Source organism: Rasamsonia emersonii, assembly GCF_000968595.1.
Source record: "Rasamsonia emersonii CBS 393.64 chromosome Unknown ctg1118621760037, whole genome shotgun sequence".
In the NCBI taxonomy this organism is placed as follows: Eukaryota; Fungi; Ascomycota; class Eurotiomycetes; order Eurotiales; family Trichocomaceae; genus Rasamsonia; species Rasamsonia emersonii.
The window spans coordinates 37,098-61,144 of NW_013563250.1; the positions used below are offsets into that span (position 1 = coordinate 37,098).

The 24,047-nt window shown below is 50.9% G+C and overlaps 8 protein-coding genes across 8 annotated transcripts; 4 read left to right on the plus strand and 4 right to left on the minus strand.

The window, feature by feature from the left end:
- Nucleotides 1-664: 664 nt before the first annotated feature.
- Nucleotides 665-2,807, plus strand: T310_2723 (uncharacterized protein; the record flags this gene model as incomplete). The annotated part of the gene is made up of 7 exons (XM_013474388.1): nt 665-752; nt 919-958; nt 1,013-1,059; nt 1,102-1,433; nt 1,507-2,115; nt 2,194-2,576; nt 2,642-2,807. The coding sequence occupies 7 exons, from the start codon at nt 665-667 to the stop codon at nt 2,805-2,807; spliced, it is 1,665 nt and encodes a 554-aa protein (XP_013329842.1).
- Nucleotides 2,808-4,339: 1,532 nt separating this feature from the next.
- On the plus strand, nt 4,340-5,987 carry T310_2724 (uncharacterized protein; the record flags this gene model as incomplete). The annotated part of the gene is made up of 3 exons (XM_013474389.1): nt 4,340-4,397; nt 4,538-5,632; nt 5,692-5,987. 3 exons carry the CDS (start codon nt 4,340-4,342, stop codon nt 5,985-5,987), a joined length of 1,449 nt encoding a protein of 482 aa, XP_013329843.1.
- A 910-nt stretch (nt 5,988-6,897) lies between these two features.
- Nucleotides 6,898-7,877, plus strand: T310_2725 (uncharacterized protein; the record flags this gene model as incomplete). The annotated part of the gene is made up of 3 exons (XM_013474390.1): nt 6,898-7,318; nt 7,385-7,566; nt 7,629-7,877. 3 exons carry the CDS (start codon nt 6,898-6,900, stop codon nt 7,875-7,877), a joined length of 852 nt encoding a protein of 283 aa, XP_013329844.1.
- A 695-nt stretch (nt 7,878-8,572) lies between these two features.
- T310_2726 (6-deoxyerythronolide-B synthase) lies at nt 8,573-15,287 on the minus strand (the record flags this gene model as incomplete). Its single annotated transcript, XM_013474391.1, has 6 exons — nt 8,573-10,972; nt 11,038-13,274; nt 13,326-13,519; nt 13,578-14,566; nt 14,615-14,906; nt 14,953-15,287. 6 exons carry the CDS (start codon nt 15,285-15,287, stop codon nt 8,573-8,575), a joined length of 6,447 nt encoding a protein of 2,148 aa, XP_013329845.1.
- Nucleotides 15,288-15,995: 708 nt separating this feature from the next.
- On the minus strand, nt 15,996-16,506 carry T310_2727 (uncharacterized protein; the record flags this gene model as incomplete). Its single annotated transcript, XM_013474392.1, has 2 exons — nt 15,996-16,247; nt 16,330-16,506. The coding sequence occupies 2 exons, from the start codon at nt 16,504-16,506 to the stop codon at nt 15,996-15,998; spliced, it is 429 nt and encodes a 142-aa protein (XP_013329846.1).
- A 1,789-nt stretch (nt 16,507-18,295) lies between these two features.
- On the minus strand, nt 18,296-19,996 carry T310_2728 (Monooxygenase; the record flags this gene model as incomplete). The annotated part of the gene is made up of 7 exons (XM_013474393.1): nt 18,296-18,627; nt 18,687-18,971; nt 19,022-19,319; nt 19,368-19,664; nt 19,714-19,751; nt 19,797-19,894; nt 19,989-19,996. 7 exons carry the CDS (start codon nt 19,994-19,996, stop codon nt 18,296-18,298), a joined length of 1,356 nt encoding a protein of 451 aa, XP_013329847.1.
- Nucleotides 19,997-20,695: 699 nt separating this feature from the next.
- T310_2729 (Cytochrome P450) lies at nt 20,696-22,107 on the plus strand (the record flags this gene model as incomplete). Its single annotated transcript, XM_013474394.1, has 3 exons — nt 20,696-20,833; nt 20,867-21,068; nt 21,125-22,107. 3 exons carry the CDS (start codon nt 20,696-20,698, stop codon nt 22,105-22,107), a joined length of 1,323 nt encoding a protein of 440 aa, XP_013329848.1.
- A 483-nt stretch (nt 22,108-22,590) lies between these two features.
- On the minus strand, nt 22,591-23,631 carry T310_2730 (uncharacterized protein; the record flags this gene model as incomplete). Its single annotated transcript, XM_013474395.1, has 2 exons — nt 22,591-22,972; nt 23,078-23,631. The coding sequence occupies 2 exons, from the start codon at nt 23,629-23,631 to the stop codon at nt 22,591-22,593; spliced, it is 936 nt and encodes a 311-aa protein (XP_013329849.1).
- Between the last annotated feature and the right edge of the window lie 416 nt (nt 23,632-24,047).

A 24,047-nucleotide genomic window follows, 5' to 3' on the forward strand; every position in this document is an offset into this window, starting at 1 on the left:
GCCTTGTGAATAAACGGATGGGCAAAATAACAATTCGGTGCAAAAGAAAAGATCACTTATGTCAGAATCTTTCTTGATCGTTTGTAATCACTGCCTGATGAATATAGTGGAAAAAAAAGAAAGGAATATGCATGAAACGTCCTCATCATGACCATCGTGCGATTTTTGTCGACGTAATGTACACAGTAATGACAAATTAAAGTCCTAGCTTGGCACGGACGAACAATCGCACCAAATATGAATTGAATGTATCGAATATATCAATAGTTAGATAGAAGAAGATTAATTAGAAAGAATCGCATTCATGTCTTCCCGGAAGGGCTCCGATTATAGCGAGTATGAGCCTAAATAAATATTTAAACGTTCTGGGCTGAGAGGGAGGGAGTCGATTAGATTTTTTTTTGACCTTCTTACCTTTCTTTCTCTTTTTTTGTTCTTGGATAATTTAAGTTCAGTTCAGTTACATTGCATGTACTGTACATACATACCTACCCATGAATGTAAATCACTACTGGTAATTGATTATTGATCGCCTTCCTTCCTTGGAATCTGGAGGGGTGCTGATAATGTTCAGATTCAGATTCAGATTCAGATTCATCGTACTGATGGGCAGTAAATTCGTTCAACCCATTTTCAATAGCGGGGATATTTGCTTGAGGACATGATGTCCTGTTCAGTACATACTGTAAAAGGTCTGGTCCTGGTCCTTCCTTGCTTTTCCTTCCTTTTAGGATGTCTTGCCTTTGTCTCGGGTACGTACAGTACGTACGCAGGTTGCCATTCGTTTCTCGTTTCTTGTTTCACAGGTGCGATGTGGCTTCCCTTCCACTTAGAATTCGAGGATTCAAAGATTCGAAGATTCGGAGGGGCTGTGCAGGGGACAGTAATATGTGGTAAGAAATAGTGATTGATTTATAGCTATGTATCCCTGCGTCGATCTGTTTAATTATTCAAAAATGTGAGCGGAATGCATTCTTTGTCACTGATTGATAATTTAATTATATATATATAGGTCGGACATCGGAACCCGTATTAGCCCTAACGAACTTACCTACCGGGGTTCATAGGTAATGGACTTGATATATATACATCGCTTAATAGCCAGTCTGACTCTGTACGACCGGCTTACTCCATATCATCGACAATCAGCAAACAAACTCGATTCAACTCTATCAATGGCCTCTCACAACAACACTCCTAACACAATCACCGCCCTGGCAACGCGCATCGCTGCGCAAGCAGCCATCCTCGAACGAACGATTCATACCGAGGGGTTAAAATACCCCTCCTTTGACCAGGATGCTGATGAGGAGTTTCCCAGTGTTGACGACGATAGCAGTAGTTGCGTTCTGGAAGATGCCCGCGCCCAGCTGCTAGAGGACACGCGGGCGTTGCACGATCTCATCCTTGGGCCGGCGGAGGTGCTGAGGAGGGTTTGTTGGAGTGTGAGATAATACTTACCTACCCTACTTACTCCCCTAGCTAGCTAGCTAGTTGGCTGGCTAGATGAGATTTGCTGATAACATTTCTGTTCAGTCCATCGACACCGCCGTCCAGCGCGTTATCTACCACTACAAGATCCACGAGGCCGTGCCTCTAGGTCCAGAGGGCATTTCCTACACTGACCTGGCCAGCAGGACCGGTCTGCCGGCGCAGCGTCTGCAATCCGTCATCCGACAGTCGGCGCTGAATCGTGTTTTTGAGGAAGTCGAACTCAAACCGGAACATGATAATGATCACGAAGTTGGTAATAATGATCCTGTCTATGGCGTCAGACACACCGCCTCCTCCGCCCTTCTTCTCCGCGACAGCGCCATGCAAGACTGGTACGGCCACTGCGTTGAGGAGATGTTCCCCGCCGCAGCTAAGCTGGCTGATGCGTGGGACAAATATCCCTGTCCTGCGGGAAGTAACACCGGTGAGCCGGAGCAGAGCGCGTTCGGCCTGGCGTTTGATACGCCGGACTCTGTGTTCCGGTTCTACGAGAAGCATCCGGATCGCCAGGCGAGGTTTTTCGGCGCCATGGATGCCGTGGGCAGAGATAAGGGCCATCGACTGGAGCATGTTGTTAATGGGTACGATTGGGCAGGGTTGGGGAGGAGGACTGTTGTTGATGTGTGCAAGCAACGCTATACCCGGTAATGTTATTTCTTGCTTGGGTTTTTGTTGATATGTGGATGTACTACTGTCCAGGTCGGCGGCTCCTCCGGCTTCGTCAGCATCGCCCTCGCCCGCGCGTTCTCTAACCTCAGCTTCATCGTGCAGGACTACCAGCACACCATCGAGCAGGGCCGCGCTCAGCTACCAGCAGACCTGGAAGAGCGTATCCGCTTCGTCGCGCACGATTTTTTCTCTCCGCAGCCCGTCGCCACAGAAGAGGGTGTGAATGCGGACGTCTTCCTGCTCCGCCACATCTGCCACAACTGGTCGCGGCGCAACGCCGTCAGGATCCTGCGCAATCTCGTACCTGCAATGGAGAGGAACAAGGCGACAAGCAGGATCGTGCTCGTCGAGGTCGTCGTGCTTCCTGCTGGGAGCGCGCAGCGGAAGAGCGATTTGCAGGAGCGGTATATGCGGTATGTCAGCACATGTATTTGCTACATGTGTGTATCTGAGTACATTGCTGATGTGTTATCGACAGCAACATCAACATCGCCATGCTGGCCATGCTTAATACGCAGGAGCGTAGTGCTGAGGATTGGCAAGCCGTCGTGGAAGAGGCGGATCCCAGACTGGCGGTGCTGAGTATTAACCAGCCGCGCGGGAGTTGGGATTCGATTATTGAGATTGGGTTTAGGGAGAAATGAGGTGATTGGGTTTGTTTATCAAGGAAAGAAAGATTAGCTTTGTTAGGAATATATAGTTTCTACTCTACTTACTCAAATACACTACACAACATACGTTGCATTTGCATAGCCGCGTGGTTTACCTATCTCGTTTATTCAATGGAAGATAGGTAGAGGGGGACATATTACATGATATGTTAGTGGAAATTGCGTCGTACTAAGCGAGCACTGTACAGAGAGAGGCAACAGAAAAAAGAACAGAAAAGGTGAAGAGGCATTTGATTGAGTGCAAACACGGCCGTGTAGTGAGATACTCTCTTTTTTTTTTTTGGTAACTTAGTAATATCTTTCAGCGCGTGGTCTTAGGCCCCGGGAGGAAAACTAACAGAGAAGTAGATGGAAGTTATTGATCTTGTGCCCAGGTAGGTTTTCGTTTTCATAGCCCATCATGATTCTGATCTCTTTTTTCTTTTTAACTACCGTCTTTTGTTCTTGTTGACTACAAGTTTTCTTTTTTCCCTCTCTGGTGTTGATTAAATTGACTGTCCTGTCGACTGAATGGCACTGTTTCCATTACTATTACTGCATCACCTCGAAACGAGCTGTTTGATTTTACTTTAGTATCCTCGTATATGCATTGTGGATTAACAATGTGGCAACAGTAGAACAGTGTATGTTTTCTGCACACACACAGCACCCCCTGCTCTCTGTAAATCAGGAACAGTTGCAGGACGACAACATGTGCAGATTCGCCATAATTTCATGTCATGGCACTCCTTTCTGACCGGATCTGCAACAGAAACAAAGAATCCCTTTCTTTTCTTTCTTTCCTTTTTTATTAGTAAGAAAAAGACTTTATTCCAGGTTACTCTGATGACAACTGTTTACCTCCTAGAATATCTCAGCTTGGTTACCATGTCGTTACAGATTGTGTGACAAGATCCTGTCTTCCGCCACGGCTCGAGTCAGTCGATGAACTGAAGTTTCAGTACGTGAACTTCTGCTGCTGCCGCCGCGTATGACAGACTGCTTGAAACTGACCTCAAGTCTAGCCAAGCCCGCCATCAGATTGGCCTCCGGCTGAAATGGTCTTGTTGATTTGCTGGTTAGTAGTTACATACTGGTTGATCGTTTTTATTCTTTCAGATTGTCAGGGTGTAGTGCGATCACATGGACGTATGAACGTAACCCTAGCTAATTAACCGTGATGCCTGAAGTCAAGTCGGATACTTGCCTGCTACGGAGATAGCATCTGTATAGCAGAGCTCGTTAGAGATGTACACCCCGTAGACATCCGCGACTTATATGCGGAAAGTTCAAGCGTAGATCCCCATGTGAGCAATGGAGACGACCTGACGATATAAAGTCCTCTCTCCTGTGGAAGGAATTATTGTTGCTTTGTGAGCAACTGTGTAACTTATTCTGACCTGTTGTACACTCAACAATATACCCCGAGTTTAACTACGAGTATTCGTCCTGGATCTCAGAACCTGTATGATCAAGAACCTGTATCAATCACCTGTACAGCAATATCTCATCGATTCGTTCTCAACATGCTGCACCTGATCGACTACCTCGACCGGCCAGTCCCCAGTCTGTTCTACTCAGTCAGTGTGTTTGGTCTTCTCCTCCTGTTCTTCACCTACCGTTACTATGCTTTTCGACAACGCCTCCCCCCCGGCCCTTCGGCCTGCCCTTCATCGGGAACTTCCACCAGGCGCCAAAAGAGTACCCCTGGCGCGTCTACACAGAATGGCACAAGAAGTACGGTCCCATCTTCAGCCTGCAGTATGGCCTCACCACCTACATCATGATCGGCAACCATGAGACCGCCCGCGACCTGCTCGACAGGCGGAGCAACATCTACAGCTCGCGGCCGCGACAGCCCATGGTCGGAGAGTTGGTCAGCGAGGGAAATAGGTCCCTGATTCTGCCGTACGGCGACCAGTGGCGCGCATATCGCAAGCTTCAGGGAGCCTTTCTCAGCCCTCGGATGTCGGACACCTACCGGGAGTTGCAGGACCTCGAGAGCAAGCAGCTCGTTCGCGAGTTTCTGACCCGCTCCGACTTCTCCGATCGCTTCCACCGCTACTCGTCCAGCCTGACATTCGCGTTGGCCTACGGCAAGCGCATGCCCGAGGGTGACGAGCCAGAAGTCACTGGGATTAAGAAGATCATGAATGACCTCAACATGCTTTTCATCCAGCGCTGGATTGTGGATTACCTCCCGTTTCTCAATTTCCTGCCGCACTGGCTGGCGTGGTGGAAGTACACGGCCGACAGAGTGCGCAAGGAGGAAGTCACCTTCTTCAACGGCGTCCGTGAGGCGGCTGAACGGAGACGGGCGTGGAACTGGACCAAGGAGATCATAGCCTCCAAGGACAGCCAGGGTCTCACTCATACCCAGGTGTCGTATGTGGTTGGAAACACCTACGAAGCGGGCAGTGACACGACGACAATGACGCTGCAAGTGTTTATCATGGCCGCCGTCCTGCATCCTGCCAAGATGCGCAAGGCGCAGGAACAGATCGACCGCATCGTCGGACGGAGCCGACTGCCCAGCTTCGATGATATTGATCAGCTGCCCTATATTCACGCCGTGGTCAAGGAGGTCCATCGCTGGCGACCTGTCATCCCCGGGGGCGTCCCGCATGCCGTGACCGAAGACGACCAGTACATGGGATACCACATCCCAAAGAACGCCACGGTGATTGGCAATCACTGGGCTATCTCGATGGATCCCGATGTGTACGACAAACCGGAGGAGTTTATCCCGGAGCGATGGTTGGAGAACCCGGACCTTCCACCAGTGGCCACGTTTGGCTTTGGCCGGCGAAGATGTATCGGTACGTGTGGTCTAACCACATTGCGTGATACCAAGATCACTGACTGAGAAATGCGGTAGGCCAGCACGTGGCGAACAATTCCATGTTTATCAACGTGGCTCGACTGCTATGGGCGTACGACATTGTGCACGCATACGAGATGCGAGATGGCCGCAAGGTCAAGTGCGAGGTCGACCCGATGGCGTTTGTGCACGGGTTCAACTCCCCGCCCCTGCCATTCAAGGCGGAATTTGCTGTGCGTGGGCCTGAAGTCAAAGAGGTTATCGAGAGAGAATGGAGCGAGACGGAGAAGGACGAACACGTCCTGCTGGAGCGAATCCACGAGGCCCAAATCCGGTTAAAGGAGGGAGAGTAGGCATGACATGAATCACGAATCGAGTTCAACCTTATCTGTGCAGCTGGCGTGGAGACGAGATGTCTTCAGAGGACGCATCAGGACGTCATGGATTGCTGGAGTTGGAGATAAAGGAGGCGGTGCAAGACATGTGACTAGCTTGTCATTCAACTGCAGGCTGTGCAATGGTGGCGCATGGCGTCTAGAGTTGAGGAAGTCAGTAGTCGCCTCATGATTGTTGATAGAGCCAGGAATCGATCAGATTGATCTGGAACTACCTGTATGTCCTGTCTAGGGAAGATTTTGTTGACATCGTAGGCAATGCCACGCATGTACTGTACATACGCACTGCAACTGCCATCGCCATTAAGATTTCGACATCGAGCAGACTCTTCAGTGACCAAGCCATTGTGCAACATCTGGATGACCAAAAGAACAAGAGAGATTCGTTGTTTGGACAGGATCCTGCGATGTGTCGGTGGAGAGCAGAGTCTGATATCAGTCCTCTTCGGATTCCGAAGCTGCTGCGGTGTCAATGGACAAGAATCAACAATCTCAGCTGGACACTTGCCTGAGAAAACACCAACTATCCGTATCTGGACAAGACAATCGTTCCGAAAGCACCAGAATCCCTAGATAGGTCGTCTCTCCCCTTTCGGGCTTATAGCGGCGTCCGAAAGAGGTTACACGGACTTACTGACGGACCTTCGGCCTTCATTGGTAAAGCCACCTCGCCACGAGGACGACCAGAATATATCATGCCAGAGAGGAGTCCGGAAGCAGACGATTCCTGGAATCCGTCTGAGTCACACGAGCACCGCGACCACCCCGGTTGGTGTCTCCTTCCCTATCGCCCACCAGCATCCAGCCTCTCCCATCCTTCCAGATCGTCCACGTCTCACCGCTCAGCTTATTCCACACGTGCTGCATCATGGCTGTCCTCATCACCGGCAGCTCAGGCAAGACCTCCGGGCGCCTTGCTCGCCTCATGGAGAAAGCCAACATCCCCTACCTCCTGGCCTCTCGTCGCGGCCCCGAAGCGGTCCCCCAGGGCATGCCCGCCATCCGCTTCGACTGGTCGGACGAATCGACGTTCAAGAATCCCTTTGAGTACAAGTTCCCTGGCGATGCCAAGATCTCCTCTGTCTACCTGGTCGCCCCCGCCATTCCGGATCCCGCGCCACTCATGAATGCCTTCATCGACTACGCTGTCAAGGACCATGGTGTCAAGCGTTTCGTCCTCATTGGCGGCAGCACCAATACCCTTGGAGGCCCATACATCGGCAAGGTGTGGCAGCACTTAGTGGACCAGAAGCTAGGGTACGCGGTGCTGCGTCCCACGTGGTTTATGGGTGAGTCAGACACACGTTCACTTCGTCTTTTCCTGAACTGACATCATGACCAAGAAAACTTCTCAGAGGGCGCCCACATCCATACGATCAAAGGCGAGAGCAAGATCTACTCTGCCTGTGGCGATGGCAAGATTCCCTTTGTCAGCGCTGAGGATATTGCAGCCGTTGCCTTCCATGCTCTCATGGACGAGAAACCACACAATACAGACCACTCCATCGTGGGACGGGACCTGTTGTCTTTTGACGAGGTACGAACCATGTTCTGAGTGTCTATTCGTTCAACGATCGCTGACAGTGAGATCTTCCTCAGGTTGCGGCAAAGATTGGCACTGCGATCGGTAAAGAAGTGGAGCACGTCAAGCTCACCAGCGAAGAGCGTACCAAGCAACTCCAAGGCTTTGGTCTCCCCGAATACCTGGCCCAGTTTCTGACATGGCTCGAAGTCAAAACGGCTGAGGGCCACGAGAACTTTCTTAACGAGGTCGTCAAGGAGGTGACTGGACGTGCTCCGGTGGGATTTGATGACTTTGTCGCGCAGAACAAGGCAGCCTGGCAGTAAACCATGGCAGGACGGATTAAGCAGATAGGTCTATAGGTGCTGAGATGGGTGAAAGACTTGACAAATGACCAACCTATCCTTCTTGACGCACTTCACGAGTGAACGCAGAAAGGCTGAAACAATACTTGCTCTTAATTCTGAGTGATAATTGAGAAGGAATTAATTACCATCACTTTCTACCTGCCATTTCAAGCAGATTGTAAACCGATGAAGATATTGAGATTCTGATACTGACATCTCTTCACTCGCCTCTGTAGCCAGACAAGACATTGTCAGTAAACAGGCAAAAAATCGTCAAAGCAGACAATGCTCAATGTCAACTACATAGAGATAAACCAAGGAAGATTAAGGAGAAGGAATTTTACACAGCGTTTTGCGCTCTTTAATGCCCAGAATCCAGGCAGATTCCGCGTATCTTCCATCGTTCTGATGAAAGGCCTCTTTCAGGAGGTGAGGTTGATAATGTCTCTGGATAGGCAGACAAGAGTAGCTCAGTGATGGATTCATTCTATATACTAACTCGAACTACAATGCGGTAAATATATTCTTGCAATGAAGAAAAAAAGAGGGTGCGGTGCGGCAGGCACATGCCGAAAAAGGAAGGAGCGAAACCCGGTCCTCCGCTTGTCACGAGACCAACCAGAACGCGACGACAAAACTCCAACGCGACAGCTTCTGTGGCCAGACTCAGCTTTTTATTCCATCGCCTGTCTAATGAAAGCACTCAGTTTATCGATCTTGGGTTCTGGAGCCACCATGGAGAAATGGTTAACCTCATCCATTACGCTGATTTTGAGATTTTGAGCTCCCACCAGCTGTGCCCAGCCGGAACCGCTGAAATCAGTGCGGTTGTTCAGCAGCCAGAGCATCTCTCGTGGATCGTCCGGTCGAATCTCCGGCCGGGGATCGCTGGGGTGTTTGCAGATGCCATCGCGCGCATACACAATATGCGTGTCCAGTGGACGCCCGGAAAATGGCTGGATCTTGTACTCATCCAGCAGCCTGATGAAGGCGTTGAAATGCGGTCGCAGCCAGCTGGGAGGCGCTTTTCCATTCATCCCGAAGAAGTCCAGACTCTCGAAGAAGTCGTACATCCGCTGCGGCGGATTCTCCAGCCCGATGGGATTGGGTGAGTCGATCAAGATCAGCCGTGCGGTTTCCTCTCCCTGGCGTGCCAGTTGCTGGGCAGCTTCATAGGCACAGATGCCTCCTGCTGACCATCCCCCAAAGTAGTACGGCCCGTGAGGCTGTCGACGCCGAATCTCAACCAGGTATTTGGCGGTCAGATCCTCCAAGGTACACGTCATGTCCTGTGGTGTCTTCATCCACGGGCAGTTCAGGCCATAGACAACGACGTCGGACGAGATCTTGGCTAACGACGCGTACGAAGTGGCTGACCCAGAGCCATCAGGGAATAGGAAGAGGATCTTGGTTGCAGACTTGGGATTTCCTTGCAGCAGGACAGAAGTGGAATGAGGAGGTTTATCAGGTTCAAGGCGAAGGACGCCAGGGCCCCTCGAGACGGGGTCGCTGTCCTTGGACCCCCTCGCCTTCAGTCCCAGTGCGGACTCGATCTCATCCAAAGTGTCATTTTCAGTAAGGAGAGTCGATGGGATATCCATTTCTAACTCCTCGCTCAGCTTGCCCATGATGGTCAGCCCTAAGAGAGAATCGACTCCCAGCTCGGCGAAACTGGTTGAGGGTGTGACGTCGGCGATGGCGACTCCGGTCTCTTCAGCAATCGTCGCGCGGATGATCTCAATTACATCGTTTAGTTCTGCAACAGATGTCGCCCGTGTCTCATATTCAGAAGATGTTCCTTCCAAGTCCGTGTCGTGCTCCGGCGTTTGGATGTCTTGATCATCGACAGATGACTCCGCAGGTGACAGGGGCTGCTCACTCCCCTGGAAGAAGTTTGACAACTCCTTAACAGTCGGGTAGTCCGCGAAGAGACTCGACGGTAGGCTGAGCCCTAACTCTTCTTGGAGCCTGCCACAGATAGTTAGGGACAAAAGAGAATCGATTCCGTAATCGCCAAACTCGTCATTTGGGCTTAGCTCAGAACTATCAATGCCTGCCTCTTCGGAAACAATCGCCATCACTCGTGGCACAATGCTATTGTTGGATGGCTTCGCTTGGGATACGGCAGCAGGCTTTGATGTTTGTTTAGTGGCTGCAGGGGACCTCTTTGCGACTGGTGCTGACGCTGGCTTCGTCTTTGTAGGAACCTTGGCGTCTGGAGTGGTTGTATTTGACGCTTTTTGTGCATTCTTTGGTGCTGCAGTCTTAGACGGGAGTAAATGATCCAGGACTCGGCGTGGAACACCTTGAAACTTGACGCCTTCAAAGATTGCAACGATGTTGCCTTCGTCGAGGATATAAGTATCGCCAGCGTACATTGTTCCACTGACAAGTTGCATTCTGTTATAGGTTTGATACACCTTGTCCTTTGAAAACTTTGTCGCACACCGCATCCTGTCCCAGCCATGATTAATAAACACTTGCGTTGCTGAGTTAACGTTGTCATTTCCATTCATGATGAAGCCGGCGATATGCCCGAGGCTGTCAATCCAGCACGGATTCAGGAAGAAGCCGCCATCATCCACCTGAAACGAGACCTTTGCGGTCGCCTCGAGTTCATTGCTGTCGAGAACGACTTCCTGCAGGCCATGGTATCTAGGACCGTAGTCCACAACGGCACCAAACAGCTTGTAGACGATACCACCCTTCATCTTGTGCGAGTCGCCTTCATCGACCGCCTTGTTCAGGGATGTAATTCGGCTCCTGATGAGATACGAAGTCCGCTTCCAGTCGTCAAGCCATGTCTGCTTCTCTGTGATTCTGACTTGGCATGTCGCATGGTCCGCGAGCTTCTTTCCCTCTGAAGTGACGCTATACAAGGAAATGGACACAACATTCGTTGACCAGTCCGCTGAAGCTGAGACACGAAGCAGCTGAGAGCCTTTGTCAGGCGTCGCTATGAGCGGCTTCTCCACCTTGACGTCTGCAACGTCCAGACCAGCGTTGTCGCTCCGTTTGTTTTTCGCTTTGAGCATATAGTCCGCTACTGACATGGCCATATCGGCGTAAAGAGACTAAACAGGAAACACCGTTAGCGACTGCTGAGGGTTTTTTTTCTCTCTCCAAAGACTTTACTCACTGAAGGGCAAAGCGGTACACCGTTTACTTTATGATCCTGAATTACAGGAGCAAGTCGTGGATCATGAATGTCGGACTCCACGAGAAGCGTTGAGATATCAGCTGCATGATCCTCTTCGACAACCCGCTGTGTAGAGGGGGAAATATAAACAGGCGTTTGCTGTTCATCAGGCACAGCGGCGGGGATCTGTTGCGGCTCAGGATCGTCGCCTTTGGTGAGGCAAAAGTTGTTCCGGTATTGGATCCAGTAGTTTTTCAAGTCCCAACTGTATCGCGGAAGGCCAACAACTCGGTGTGAACTTTTGAAGTCACGGTGATACTCATTCCAGTCGATCTCGATGCCGTTGAGGTACAGTGACTCCAGTCCGCTTGCGATCACCTTCCATGTATCCGTGCCTTTTCTTAGAGATGGAATGGTCAACGTCTGGGAGCCGAATGTCCCCTTCACCATTCCAGAGCAGGCAGGATGTGATCCAATCTCAAGCCAGATGGTTCGATCATCCACGATGGATGCAGCCCTGGCAGCCTCCAGTGCCCCTTGGAAATTCACTGCGTTGCGGCACGCTTTGGTCAGATACGATGCACCCAAAGTAGTACCATCTGAAATAACCTGTCCAAGCAGTGGAGATATGTACGGTATAGATGGCTTTTCATATCGAACACTCCCCGCTGCGACTTCAAAAGCTTCCAATATAGGGTCAACCTGGGCTGAGTGAAAAGCGAATGGAATGTCCAGCTTGACGCTTTCATGACCATATGACTGGCATTGCTTCGCCAGCGCATCGATTTCATATCCCGGCCCGCTAATAACATTGCTTGTCGGCTGGTTAATGCAAGCTACTTCACAGCGAGATCCAGCGAAGAGAGGCCTGACAACATCCAGTGGAGCTTTAATGACCAGCATGGAGTGAGTTCCTTTGGTACAAGAAGCCGAAAGCAATTGAGCCCTGGTCCCGACGAGGTAGATGACTTCGCTAGCTGTCAGAACCCCGGCAGCATGGAGAGCTGCGTATTCTCCGAGGCTGTGGCCGATCGTTGCACTTGGCTTGATACCCCAAGAGATCCAAAGCCGAGAAAGACCCATTTGTATGGATGTCAATGCAAGGTGAGCGATGACGGGATCTACGTCCCCGTTGATCTCAGTGCTGCCATCGATCGCTGATAAGAAACTCGGAAAGCCTTCGCGCTGTGCGATGCCGTCGAATCGAAGGATATCTGATTTGAACTGCCAAATCGACTCAAATAATTGCTTCCCAACGCCTGCATAGAAAGAACCCTGACCCGTAAAAACAAATACAATTTTTGGAATCTTTGAAAAGTTCGGTATAGGTTTAAGATCCGGAATGTTCGATTTTGCTACGAGGCTTTCCCTGAGTGTTTGGACATCTGACCCGGCACACATTATCCGGTAATTGTGCTGGATCCGCCTTGCGGTAGTTGTGTATGACAACGCCGGTACGTAAGTATCAGGATTGTCGTCGAGAAAGCGGATCAGTGCGGCAATGTTTCCACTTAGTGACTTGGGAGTCTTTGCAGTAACCGCGATGAGATGAGTGGTACGGGGATCGTTCTCATTGCCACTCTGTTGAGGCAAGGGCGCATCCTCCAAGAGCACCGCGGTATTTCCACCCGCGGCACTGAAGTTATTTAGGAAGACAGTCCGCTTTCCATTGTAACAGTCCTTTCGATGCCAAGGGACAGGTTTAAATGCGATATGAACGTTCCTCTCGTTGAGATCAAGGGGATAATTATGATTGATCTTGGTCTTGATCCCGCAGTGAGGCGGAATCTCGTTATGTTTCATCATCATCAAGACTTTGATGAGTGAAGACACTCCTGACGCGGATTCGGCGTGGCCAACATTGGCCTTCGCGGAGCCAAGGTAGAGTGGATGACGTGGTACTCGCTCGCGACCTGGTACGAAGACAGAGAGAACTGAGTTCATCTCTGTGGCATCTCCCGCTTGTGTTCCTGTCCCATGCATTTCAATGTAGCTGATGTCCAGGGGGTTCACACCGGCATTTCTCATGATGCGTTTGAACACGGATGCTTGATCACCTTCGTGAGGCCGTGTGATGGAATCAGTTTGTCCGCAATGATTGGTGTACGCTCCAACAATGACGCCGAAGATGGGATCATTGTCTGCTTCAGCGTCCTCAAGTCGTTTGAGGATGACCGATCCAACAGCGTCCGCTCTGCAGTATCCGCTGGCCCCGTCGTCAAAGGCGTTGCAGTTGCCTTGGACATGTTAGCTCAGTAGCATACCGAAATAGACAGGGGCAGTCTTACCTGTTGTCGACAAGAAGTGTCCTCGATCAAGACCGGCAAAGTTGTCGGGGTTTGTCAGCACGTTCGTGCCTCCAGCCACAGCAGTATCGCACTCTCCTCGCCATAGGTAAGCGCAGGCCGTTTGAATGGCGGCAAAGCTCGATGAGCATGCCGTGTCAATGCTGAGACTCGGTCCGCAGAAACGAAAAAAGTAACTGTTTTACGAGCAGGAAATCAGCGGAATCGGCCATTGATGCATTTTTGCTAGCTTACCTGATCCGCCCAGGAACAAAGGCCCGGTTTCCACCAGGAATGAAGTAGGTGTCCACATTCTGGCCACTGTTCACCTCTCTCCAGTCGTCGCTGGTGATGCCGAAGAAGACACCGATCCGGTCTTGTTGAGTGGACGGGGTTCGATTTGGAACCAGACCTGCCATCTCGATCGCCTCGTAAGTAGCCGTGATGGCCAATCTCTGAGCGGGGTCCGTGTTCTCGGACTCTCTTGGAGACATGTTGAAGAATCGGGTATCGAATAGGCCTGGTTCTTTGATGAAACAGCCATACTGAATCCTGCTGGTGTTCTTTTTCTTGCCAGTAGCATCAAAGTGTGCTTTCCAGTCGAAGCGGTCCTCTGGAATGGTGCGATGCACGTCGCGGCCAGCGTGAAGCAAGTCCCAAAACTCTTCATTCGATGCTGCGTCTGGGAAACGTCCCGAGTATCCGATGATGGCTATTTTTGACTGTTCAAATCTGCCGGTAGGGGCCGAGCTGCCAGAACCAACAAGATTGTTAATGCTAACTTGAACGCTGGTGTTTTTGGTCAATGTCGAGGAAAGAAGCTGGCTGCTGGTCGATGACAGCGGATAGAGAATGCAGTGTTTAAAATCCTCGTTGGAGACAGTGTCTGTGATGACCGGAAGGATCTTGTCCCATCGAAGTGGCTTGCACAGTGTGTCTGATACGATTGTTCGCAGAACAGTCTTGAAACTGTCAGCAGCGACGGGTTCGCCAGAGGCAGCGGATAATAATGTGAACCGCTGCTTGTATGATTCAAGCACCGAGTCGTGGAATTCGCCCACGATCTCATCCACGTCAGCAGCATCGAACAAGTGAGGAGCATGATAGGGCAGCTCGATAGGCAAGTGATGCGCTCTGAAGGAGTTTGCAGTTAGAAACTCCTGTAGAAGCGAAGGGGGTCCACTGATTGTCACATTCGTTGGCATCACCGAGCTGACGTAGGGCCTGCTACTGCGCGGTAGACCCTAGAACCGGTTACTAATTTCAAACATGTGTTTTCTGACAGGACCTACCTTTTCAGAGCAGAAGGATTCGATCAATGCACGGGCGTCAGCTTCCTGCGCATCAACGACTACGGACCATGAACGCGACAGGCCAGGAATCGGTCCTTCCAAGTCATTGTGCAGGACAAACGAGCGAAGAGCAGTCCTGAAGGCTACCAGGACGGCTTCGACGCCGGCTGGAATCAGCTCGGAGAGAGTTTGGGATGTGCTGATCGCAGCAGCGGCAAATGAGCCGGTACAGAGACCCAGCAAATAGCTGTTTGCTACTTGAGGATATGGCCTTGATCCTTCGCCAAAGTATCTGCATGCGTGAGTGGCTAATTTCTAGATGGGGATGAGTATTCTACCTGATGAATTGAGCAATTTCGCAGAGACACAGCAGAGCAAACTTCAGAACTGGTCTTCCTTCTGTCTCGTCGAGTTTGGATACGAGATCGATTACCGTGGTGAAGCGCGGAAACCATTCTTGTTGGCTGGAAGGGAGGTTGGAAAGCTCCCTGCGGAGGGAGAATCCGACTTTATCAAAGAACGACCGGAGGGCATTGTTGTCCTTGACATGAAGGAGTCTTTGCAGGTCTCGCTCGAAGGATACAGTCTGGTCACCGAATAGAAAGACATGGCAAGAATCCATGCTGTCTACGATGGGAGGCATGAAGGCGGTCGACTGGACGAGATCATCCATTGTTGAAATGGAATGGTCAGCGATGAGGAAACATGAAAGGTGAAGGACGGTGTCACGATCCGAGAAGAATTTTGCGTCTTCGCGAGGAACGGGCCAACATAAAGGTCTCACTCCCTGGTCTACGAAGGGGCCTTCGGTCAGACACGAGCCCGATCTGTGTCAGCAATCGTGCCGAGGATGAGAAGACCGAATTAGGTGAGATTCGGTGTTCGTGCCGGTGGAATTCTCGTTCCGGATGATATCTCGGTGTTCGGCGGCCGTCATCGTCCAGCTATGATGGTGGAGTCAGGATGGTCAAAAAAGAACGATTTCAGCTCGTTTCGGCAAGGGATTTGGCCCCAAGAGATTACAGCACAGAATGATGCTAGGTTGCGAGACAAACAGGCTGAGCGAGGGCCGGGCTCCAGACGGACTCGGGGCTCCAGGAGACCGAGGGCCGTGGCAAGTTCTTGTGGATCGGAAGATTCGAGGCAGCTGAGTCACATTCCTTGGGAGGTTAACTTTGAGTGATCTGTTAAACTATGCTAGATATTATTAATTGAAAATGGAATTATTAATTGAAAGACAAACATTTACGAGAAGTATTCGGAGGCTGGCAGGTTACGATATACAGGATTCTACATCTGACCAATTTAGGAAAAAGAAATAGATGGAGGACCATTCAATTGATTCGTTCTCTGCTGGCCCAGTTCAGTCAGGAATCCCTCTTCAGACAACCTGTCCATCAACAACAAGCGTATCCAACCACCCGGTCACCATGGTCGTCCTGGCCATATCAGCGAAGTAGGCATGGTCCGGGGCAATGATCTGCGCGTAGTGCGGATCTTCCTTGACGGCGATGTAGTCCTGGACGTCGCGGAAGACGATCTGGATGAAGCAGTCGCAGTCGGAGACGCTGCACTCGGGGAGGTCACCAAAGATCTGCGCCATCATGGCTTTTGTTGCGGTGGTGTTGTGTTGCTATTGCCATCCAGAAGGAAGGAGGTGTTTTAAAATTATATTGAATTTATTACTTTTTTTTTTCGTGGAAGGTAGAACACACCATCGTATAACCCACAATCTTCTTCCGCACCAGCAGCTCCTTCACTTGCGCCGCGTGCGTCTCGCTCGTGTACCGGTGGTAGGCGTCCTCGTCCATGCCTGGTTTGCGGTATGCGCAGATGGTCAGGGCGAAGAGTTTCTTTTGTCGCTCGTTGGATGGAGTTTGGGATGAAGCCATTTTGTGGAATTTGACTTAGTTTAGTATGAGGATTTAGGGTTATAAGGAATGTGTTAAGGGATGATTTCTGTTCTGTTCTAGTTTGGATTGGTTTGGATTGTGGAGTATGTATGTCTTGGATAGGCGTTTGAGATGGAATAGTTCAAGTAGGGTTTTAGTCGTGCTGCTCACGAACTATTCTGCTTCTGAGTTTGTTTGTTGTCTTAGAAGAAGAAGGGAGATACTCCAAGTTTTAGGTGACTAACTTGCTAGCTATCACCTTTATGCTCGTCGATCTAGACCTGGACATTGACATGGACATGGATATAGAGCTGAACTGGGATCCTGGTCGAGATGGACCTCAACCTGAACGTATGTATGTATGGACTTGCCCGACTGGACGATTCGAATTCGAATTTCTTTTCTTTTCCCTGGATGGATTCATGTAGTACATTCATGTGCTGATATGTGCTTGTTGTACTCTACTAACATTCGGACCTCTTCTTCCTTACTCTTTCTGCCTGGTTTGTATTTCTTTTTTAGGCATGTATTCTTTTCATTTTTCACGTAGCTCATTTCCCTGCTCTGCTCCTTACCTCGCTTCCCAGCCAGCCCCATTCCTTTTTTTTAACTTCCCGAATGAACTAAATATCAAGAACTTCTTAATTTAGTTATTCTAGAATGGAATTGTCTCCTTACTTCCTTTCTTTTTGTTTTTCTAAATTTCCCCCTTGGCTGGCCTCCCCTGGCCCACTTGTCCGTCCTACGTAGCAAACGAGGGAACGAGAAAAAAAAAAGAGAAATCTCTCATGAAATTCGATTTGATTTAATTCCTCACTCAGCACGTGAAAATGGAGATTAAAAAAGAAATGAAAGAAAAGAAAAAAAATCTCCGAATGGCTCGAACAAAACATCCCGACGATCTAGACTATCTATTCTAATCAGAATATCGGAATAGGCAGGTAGGCAGACGTCATTAACCCATGATTATCATGATATTATAATGATTACTATAATTATTGATATTGGACGTGATTAATTTCTCACCTCATCTCGTTCCGCCTCACCTAGGACTAAGGATAAGGGCTACTTCGGAGGTGTTGTGTCCGACTGACCGAGCGGTGATTTTTTTTTCTTTTTCTTTTTTTTTTGCTCGGAAGCCGAAGTGCATGAGTGAGTACAAGATAGGGCATGGCAGGGCGCGGCAGGGCGTGGCATGGCATGGCATGTGTGGATTATTGATTCATTTTTATTTGTGCTACCTCAATCAAATCCTCAATCAAAGCCTTACTTTCGTTCTTCCTTTCTGTCTACGTCTTAACAACACCACCCAATAACTAGCTAATTAACTACGTAACATAGGTAATTGAGTGATTGCTCAGTCCTTCTCAGCTCTTGGATGAACTGTCCTGGCCCTTTTGGAGTTCGAGTCGAGTTCGAGTTCGACTCCAGGGTTGAATTGAATCAAGAAGCTATGATTGCGGCTGACATGTCCACATACACTGTCGATATACGTATAGTATGGATTGACATTGATTACTGTTACTGATATCTGATGGCAGTGACTGATTATAATGACTGCCTTTTTCTGCTTCTATCGTAGATAAATGATTTATTTGTTCTACATTTCTTGCTCTGGCTCGATTTTTTTTTGTTACATTCATACATTTACAGATGTAGTCAGAGTAGTGATTGCGGATTTCACGGTATGTATATTGTTTGGACTGTATATAGCTCATATAGCTCATGTAACTGTATATAGCTGAGATAATCCATCTGAAACTGTTCTCGTTATGGTTGAAACAAACAGCTACTGAGCAGCTACCCTACGATCCTCTTCCTCCTGCTGCTTTCTAACTTGAGCATGCTCGCTGACAGCAGCAGCAGCATCCTCCTTGTCATGACCCGTCATCGGCCGGAAGCCATTCGTAAACACGGGACTCTGTTGCACCAGCTCCCAGTCGTGCAGCATGAAGCCGTTCTCCACCGAGCATTTGACCTCCTCCCGTCCACGAGGGACAATCTCCTCGTCGTACGCAGTGATGGCCTCGCTGAAACTGGCGTCTCCTGCGCGAACCCGCTGGATGGCGTCGATCAGGTAGGTGATGTCGCAGATGCAGTGGTTCAGGCCTTGGCCGCGATCTACGCCAAAACACACATAATCAGTAGGCAAGCTCTGGTCTGACGGCAGGTACACTCACACGGAGGCATCGGATGCGCCGCATCGCCCACCAGCGTCATTCTCCCCCCGTGGTTGTCCCACGGCTGCGGAATCCAGTAGCTGATGTCGGCCTTGTGCACCTGCGTGTCCTCGGGAATCCACTGAAAGGCAGACCGTGCTGGCTCGCCCAGCTCTTTCGCCCGCTCCTTTATCAGCGCCAGCCGCTCCTTGTAGCTGAGCTGGTTGTCGTTGTCGCCCAGCCAGGCCATGGCCAGGTGGAAGACCCATGACTCGGGGTGGTCAGGGCCGTCGGGCATGCTGGAGACTGTACATATAATCAGTTTCGTTCTTAAAAGACTATATCATCAGGCATACTCGATTGAAACGCGTGAAACGACCGCTGGCTCAGCGCCAGATAGCTGGTCGGGAAACGCTGGCGCAGGTAGCGGGCCTTGTCGGCATCGCCGTAGCACACAGTCATGTTGGTGTGGAAGATGGGGAACTTGCTGACGCGCGCCTTGTCGGCGCTGCCCATGGCAATCTCTCGCACCTTCGAGCGAGGACCGTCGGCGCCGATGAGGATCGACCCGGCCACGATGGTGCCGTCGCTGAAGCTGGCGATGACGCCGTCGCCGCTCTCGTTGAAGGCTACGTCGACGAGGTTCTTGCCGTACTGCTGATGTCAACATGAATAGACTCATATACATGATGGTGTCCCTACCTGCACCTCTATCCCCTCCGCCGACAACGCCCGCATCCTGCTCCGCGGCACGCGCAGCCCCTTCGCGTAGGGAACGCCCGCCAGCAGATCGCCCGTCTCGCCGTGGATGATGGGATAGTTGCCGCCGGCGTCGATGGGGATGGCCGGGTTGCAGGACACGTCGGCCAGTTTGGCGAAGACGTCGGCGGGGAAGAGACGCTCGAGCCGGTCGAGGGCCCAGTGGATGGCCATGGTCCATTCGTTGCTCCGGTAGTTGAGCTTGACTTCTTTCTCGAAGATGGTGTAGCGGATGCCATTCTGTGCTGTCAGCTGTGATGTGATGTGATGTGCTTTGGAGTGTACGTACCTTCTTGAGCGCCTGGGCCAGCACCAGCCCGGTGATGCCTGTTCAATCAGCACGAGTTATCAATCTTGTTCAGGTGTCCTCACCAGCTCCGATGATGAGGATGTGGAGGTCTTTCGCGGGCTTGCTGTCTGCCATGTTGTCGCTGAGATGATAATCGTATAGCAAAATCGTAATCAGCGTACTACTTGCAGAATCAAGCAGAAACAAGAACACTCTCTTTCTTAATCGCATCCAAAGTTTCTTTACTCATCCTCGTGCTGACGACTTCTTCTCACCTCGGCATTATCACAGGGCCGACAGCAGCTGCCATTCTCGCCTTTACGGCTTCCGAAAAACAGTCCAGCACAGGCCAGTTCAGCTCAGGCCACAAGGATAATTGTCCCATTTGGCCGCCTTGTCGGCGACTTCTCCGGAAGCCGTGGTCCGCAGGAGAGACCGTCAGAGAGACAGGCAGCAAACGGAGTCGGCGATGATTCTCTCCGCTGCAAGCGAACTGGTGATGTTTCACTCCGATGTTGCACAGGCTCAGACTGGTCGAGACGAGCAGTGGAATGTGCTGTGGATGGGATCTGAGAATGATACTGCCTGAGGGAGCTCTTGCTGTTGCTTTCTGCTACTCTGGCTGTCCGACTTGGCTGAGGGTCAACTGGTCTCCCTTGGAATTGCACATACATACGTCCACCAAAATTAAACATTGATAATTGATATTCTTCTATGTGAAGATATCACCATGACAGATGCTGTAGCTGCGGCTGCTGCCTGCCTGCTTCTTGTCAGCCGCCAACTCAATCAATCAATCTGACAGCACACTGACAGCTCGCAGCTCGCCTTCTGGGCCACAATCCACATCGTCTACAACGTCTTCTTCCACCCCTTGCGGCGCTTCCCGGCCCAACGCTGTGGGCGGCCTCGCGGCTGCCCTGGTGCTGGTATCAGTTCCATGGCCGGCTCAACCACCAGCTGCTGAAGCTGCATGTCCAGTATGGCCACGTCGTGCGCGTCGCGCCCAACGAGCTCTCCTTCACCTCCGACACAGCTTGGAAAACCATCTATGGGCAGCGGTCGACGGAGATGGGCAAGGACCCGGTGTTTTCGCTGCACACGCCGACGGGGGTGCCGAGTATGCTGCTTCCTTATACTATCCTGTCTGCAGGCTAATAATCAGCAAGACATTCTGACAGCCGATCGCCAGACGCATATCCGTCAGCGACGACTACTCTCTCACGCCTTTTCCGAAAAGGCCCTCCGCGAGCAGGAATCTATACTGCAGACATATGTCGACAAGCTGCTGGAGCAGGTCTCTGCGCGCTGTGCCTCGGGGGCAGTGGACCTGGTGGCATGGTACAACTTTGCCAGTGCGCCTGCACCCTCCTCGTCCCTTACCAGAGGATCAGCACACTGATTTGGGTAGCATACGACCTGATCGGCGACCTGTCATTCGGCGAACAGTTCGGCTGTCTGGACAAGGGCGAGTACGACCCGTTCGTGCGGTCCATCAAGGCCATCGCCAAGGAGCTCACCTTCATGCAGATGCTGAAATACTACGGCCTGCTGGGCGTGCGGCAGTTCTTCCTGCCCAAGGCCGTTGTGGGGGCCAGAGCGCAGAACATGCAGCGGGCCATGAACACGGTCGACCGGCGTGTGCAGCGACAGACAGATCGCAAGGATTTCCTGTACTACATCCTCGCTGCCAACGACGAGAAGGGCATGTCGCGCGCTGAGATCAACGTCAACGCCTTCTCGCTCAGCATCGCCGGGTCTGAGTCGACTGCCACTCTGCTGGCGGGCGCGACGTTCTACATCCTCACGCACCGGGACGTATACGAGAGACTGACGACGGAGATCCGAACGACGTTTGCGTCCGAAGACGACATCCGTCTGTCGAGCATCAACAACCTCGAGTATCTCGACGCTGTCCTCACCGAGACCTTGCGCATCTACCCCCCTGTGGCCGTCACGCTGCCCCGAGTAGTCCCCGACACGCCAGCCGGAGGCGAGGATATCGACGGCTCCTTTGTCCCCGTGGGGACAACCGTCGGCGTGAACCACTTCGCCTGCTTCCGACATCCAGCAAACTTCCACCAGGCAGACTCCTTTCTGCCGGAGCGATGGCTTCCAGACCGGCGAGACCAAAACCCCTTCGACCGCGACAACAGGGCCTGTCTGCAGCCGTTCTCGTACGGCCCGCGCAACTGTCTGGGGAAGAACCTCGCGCGGGCGGAGATGCGGCTCATTCTGGCAAGGATGCTGTGGCGATTCGATCTGGAGTTGGACGAGACGATGACCAGCAGTAGCAGTAGCATTAGCGCATGGCATGATTCGCAGCGCGTGTTTGGGTTTTGGCTTAAGCCGCCGTTGATGTGTAGGGTGACGCCAGTCGATAGGAAGGAATAGAAATTCAGAGGGTAGTTCCTTGATATCCTAGGAATATATATCATATAATACCAGAATGGATATAAAAAGTATTACTATTAGGAACAATATACTTCCAAAAGAAAATTAGCTAGAAATGTGCTATGAAACGAGTTTTTCACTTGCGATATTCTCTACGCAGAGAAGGTGGGAATGTTTCGATACTGTTGACAGAGGAAGAGACCATGTTATAAATAAATTCACAGAGATAGTGGTACTGGAAAGAAAATGCCTAGTTACCTTCTTTCCTCTTCACGTTATATCGTAAAAATCAAGTATACCTAATTAAATATTCTGCAAAGGCAGAGTAACTGGATAGTATTATGCTTTATTATACTAATAATTCTCAGTATATAGATCTTTACCACATCTCCAGAATTATTTCGCATTCCTATGGAAGAAAAATTATTATAATACCAATCATTACTGCCCCTGATAAGAACTACCTTTCCCCGAATTCCCTCTTCAGCTCCTCCTGCTACTCCTCTTCACCCCCACAAACCAATACAGATACCCAAACGGCGGCAAGACAAGCTTCTCGCCACTACGAAACTCCCATTCGGACAAGTCAACTTCATCATCGTCATCATCAACGCCATTGGCGTGCTGGCCGCCACTCCTCCTCCTATCGTAGATAAGAGCCCGAAGCTCCCTCTCCGTCCTGCCCCGAATGCACGACACGTACCCGTCCCAGGCGAAAAACAGTGGGATGATCGGGATGATGTACGTGAATACCATGTGCAGCGGCGAGTGCCAGAACCAGTGAAGCGTCGTAAGCAGCGTGCCGAGGACGACGAGTGTTGTGTTTAGCAGGGCGGAGATGGTGCGGTGGGTGAGTTCGAAGATACTACAGTACCCCATATTAGCTATATACTTTTGTCTAAAAAAAAGGAAATGGGATAATGACACTGATAATAGGATAACACGACAGACAGCAAGGTAATATACTCACACAAACGCATCCGCCCCTTTAACAGCGCTCCTAAGCACCTTTCTCGCACTGTCGTCATCAAAATGATGGAAGCAAAGATTAAACATCCGACACTCCTTCTTCCTCTCGCCATCAGGCAGGTACTTCACCGTGCGAGTTGCATCGACCGGCTTCTCGATATACGAAATGCACTCGCTCCGCTTGACGATCTGCCGCCAGGTGTCCAGATGAGGGTACAGATCCGCGAGGACGAACTGGACGGGCTGGCAGCCTCGAGATTGCAGTTTGCTGTTCAGCGTTCGTTCCAGGATGGGCGTGGGACCGCCCGCGCCGGCGCAGGCGTCGACGAAGACGAAGGATGAGATGTCCTCCCCCTTAGTGCTGCTGCTGCTGTCTTGCAGCTGCAGCTGCTCGAGCAGGATGTCGCAGGCTTGCGAGGCCGTTGTAGTGGATTTGCCTAGCCCTTTAGTCCGCCAGACCTGCGCGAGGAGCAGATGCGCGTATTCGCGGATCCAGGAGGGGAACCAGGGCAGGTCTTCGAGTTCGATGAGTTGGAGCCGGGGGAAGAGGATCATTTTGCTGAGCGGAGAAAATAGAGCGAGTCTTGATGCAGATGCGTGTCTTTTGTCGTGTTGATACAACAAGGTGTTTGTCTATCGTTGCATTGGCAGGCGCTGTGCCTCTCTTGAAGCAGAAGAAGCAGCAGACAGTGCAAGACACTTATTCTGGCAGGACCCTAGCAACGAAAGAGTGTCATAGACAGAAGAATATCGTAAGTCCGTCTAAGTCCGTGGTGTGACAACGGAACAACTGTCGGTAAGCAACGACCCTTGTCCATGGAATACAATCCAGATATGACCAACCAGCTGCCACCGTAAAGTGTAAATTGCTATTAAGACTGCTAACCTAGTTGTGACACAACAGCTCGGAGTCCGAGTAAAGCCGTCCTCTGTATGCACAAACTGAATCAAACCACTTCATTGATCGAAAG